General features: G+C 53.7%; 1 protein-coding gene across 1 annotated transcript in view; it reads right to left on the bottom strand.

Annotated features, from left to right (window-relative positions):
* The window catches only part of CD300A (CD300a molecule), a 20,263-nt gene that overhangs the window by 5,267 nt on the left and 12,186 nt on the right, over positions 1 to 2,810 (bottom strand). The window contains exon 5 of the mRNA XM_017535633.2: positions 2,031 to 2,125. Within this exon, the coding sequence (XP_017391122.1) occupies positions 2,031 to 2,125 (95 nt within the window). The remainder of the gene's footprint in view (positions 1 to 2,030; positions 2,126 to 2,810) is intronic.

Raw genomic sequence — 2,810 nt, 5'->3', positions numbered from 1 at the left:
GATGGATATATATAGGCAGAGAAGGAAGACTGGAAGGACATACTTAGGTGCCAGTGGCTGGTTTTCTCTAGGTGGTGGGGTTTTTAGTTATCATTGACGATAGGGAATTTATTTCCTGCTTTGTGCCTTTACTCGTTTTTCAGATTTCCTACAACCATCACATATATCCTCTTTAAGCGGAAGAAGGCTCTTTGAGGAGTGAGAGTCTTTCTGGGTGAAAGGGCAATGAGGAAACCGAAAGGGGCTCAGAGCTGAGACAAGCGCCTATGTGGTCAGTGACGTCCACGTGGGTGCTGAAGTTTAGAGTGGGGTTACCAGAAAATGACTCAAGCAAAGCTGGCAGGAAAGAGGAAGTGATTATCTCCCCATAGACCCTGCACAGATCAACTGAGGCTGATTTCTCCCCCTAAGGCCTGGGACCACGGGAGGCACTGGTGGGTGTGTGTGTGTGAGCAGTGCCCCCACCAAGCATGCACCATCGTCTCCTGCAGCTGTGGGATGGGATAACCCATCTCTTCCCACACTAGTCTCACTGAGGTCTTGGAAGGCTTTGGACAAAGATTCCTCTGAGAATCTTCTGCCCGTGGAATCTCAAGCTCTCCGAACATGGAGGAAGCTTCAGGCTTACACTTCACCTCGGCCAGGGATGTGCTCTCCTAGAGGTCTGGTGGCCATACCTCCATGTGTGCCTCTGTTCCTGTGCTTATTCAATTTGCCTATCAGGTATTTATTGAGCACCTACTTACTGAGTGCCAAGAGTTCCTGTTCTCTCTTTTAATCTGAGCTCAGAGGATGGCGGCTGGACTAGAGGTTGCCTGGAGGCCCCTGGGGTGCCCGTTGTGGCTGGAGATATTGAATAACACATTAATTTGATGAATATTGGTTCTGTACCTCCTTGAAGCATATGCCTGTGGGAAGGCAGGTGAGGAAGCCAGCAATGACAGTCTGGTTCCCCAAAGTCTGTGACAGCAGAGGTATAACCAGGAGGGGCCCAAGCCACTCTTTGGAGTCAAAGAAGATGTCCCAGGGAACAGGAAGTTTGAGGACAACTGTTAGAGTTCACCGGGAGTGAGCTGGGGAGAGAGGGCAGGGAAGAGAGGGCCAGGGAGAGAGGGCAGGGGAGGGAGGGCCAGGGAGAGAGGGCTGGAGAGAGAGGGCAGGGGAGGGAGGGCCAGGGAGAGAGGGCTGGAGAGAGAGGGCCAGGGAGAGAGGGCTGGAGAGAGAGGGCAGGGGAGGGAGGGCCAGGGAGGGAGGGCCGGGGAGAGAGGGCAGGGAAGAAAGGGCAGGGGAGGGAGGGCTGGGGAGACCCTCCAAGTGCTCAGAGCAAACCCAGAAGGAGAGAAGGAGAGGCTGAGCTTGAGGCACTCATTAAAGCACAAGGAGATCCAAGAAGTTGGTTTCCGGAGTGCACGGACAGGGAGAGGGAGGTGGGTTGGGCCAGATCATGGAGGGCCATGACTCCCATAGGGACCCGGACTTTTTATGGTGGGGAGACCATGCAAGGGTTTATTTTATTTTATATACACAGGCTGGTCTTGAATTCCTGGGCTCAAGTGATCCTCCCATCTCAGCCTCCTCGGTAGCTGGAACTATAGATGCACATCACTGTGCCCAGCTCACCATGCCAAAGTTTTTTCTCTAACTTTTAAAGTAGATAGACAAGGTCAATTTAATAAAATTAGACACTGGCCGGGTGAGGTGGCTCACGCCTGTAATCCCTGGTGGGCGAGCTTGCCTTCTCCACGGTATTGTATTTTTTTGAGAAGAGGGTCACAGCTTCATGGGGCAGCCACCCTCGGCCCGGCAAGGGGAAAGCCTCCTGCTAGGGAGCCACCTCTTGCAGCCTGTAACCACCACACTCAAGGGTGCCTCCTCTGGGACCAGCCCTGTGGGATCACCCAGGATGTGTGGTCTGGGTGGGGCATTTGGTGGCAATACCAGGGGACAAGGACATAGCTTCGAAATGCGTGGCTGTGGTCAGGGCCTGACCACCCCAGGTGGGGGGAGAGGGGTGTGGGGAGCCAACTCACCTTTGACCCGTTTCTGAAACATCCTCCATACTAGCAGGGAGGCCCCCACCAACAGAAGCAGCAACAGCGCCAGCAGGGAAAGGAGCAGCGGGAGCCTGGAGGAGGCGCAGGATGGTGAGGTGGGCGAGCTTGCCTTCCCCACGTTATTCTTTTTGAGACAGGATCTGGCTCTGTTACACAGGCTGGAGTGCAGTGGTGACCATGGCCCACTGCAGCCTCGAACCCCTGGGCTCAAGTGATCCTCCTGCCTCAGCCTCCTGAGTAGCTGGGACTACAGGCACAGGCCACCATGCCCAGCTAGTATTTAACTTTTCTGTAGAGACGCAATTTTGCTATATTGCTCAGGCTGGTCTCAGACTCCTGGGCTCAAGCCGCCCTCCTGCCTCAACCTCCCAAAGTGCTGGGATGACCCGTACGAACCAATACACCTGCTCTCCTTCTCCAACTTTTTAAGGTCAATTTTCTAAGTAACTTTTAAAGTCAACTTTTAAAAAATCAGACAGTGGCTGGGCGCAGTGGCTCAAGCCTGTAATCCCAGCACTTTGGGAGGCTGAGGCAGGTGGATCACAAGGTCAGGAGTTTGAGACCAGCCTGGCCAACATGGTAAAACCCTGTCTTTACTAAAAATACAAAAAATTAGCTGGATGTGGTGGCAGGCGCCTATAATCCCAGCTACTTGGGAGGCTGAGGCAGGAGAATTGCTTGAACCCAGGAGACAGAGGTTGCAGTGAGCTGAGATTGCGCCATAGCATTCCAGCCTGGGCAACAGAGCAAGACTCT

Source organism: Cebus imitator, unplaced genomic scaffold, assembly GCF_001604975.1.
Source record: "Cebus imitator isolate Cc_AM_T3 unplaced genomic scaffold, Cebus_imitator-1.0 Scaffold93, whole genome shotgun sequence".
NCBI classification, from domain to species: Eukaryota; Metazoa; Chordata; class Mammalia; order Primates; family Cebidae; genus Cebus; species Cebus imitator.
This window is presented reverse-complemented; position numbering and strand designations above follow the sequence as displayed.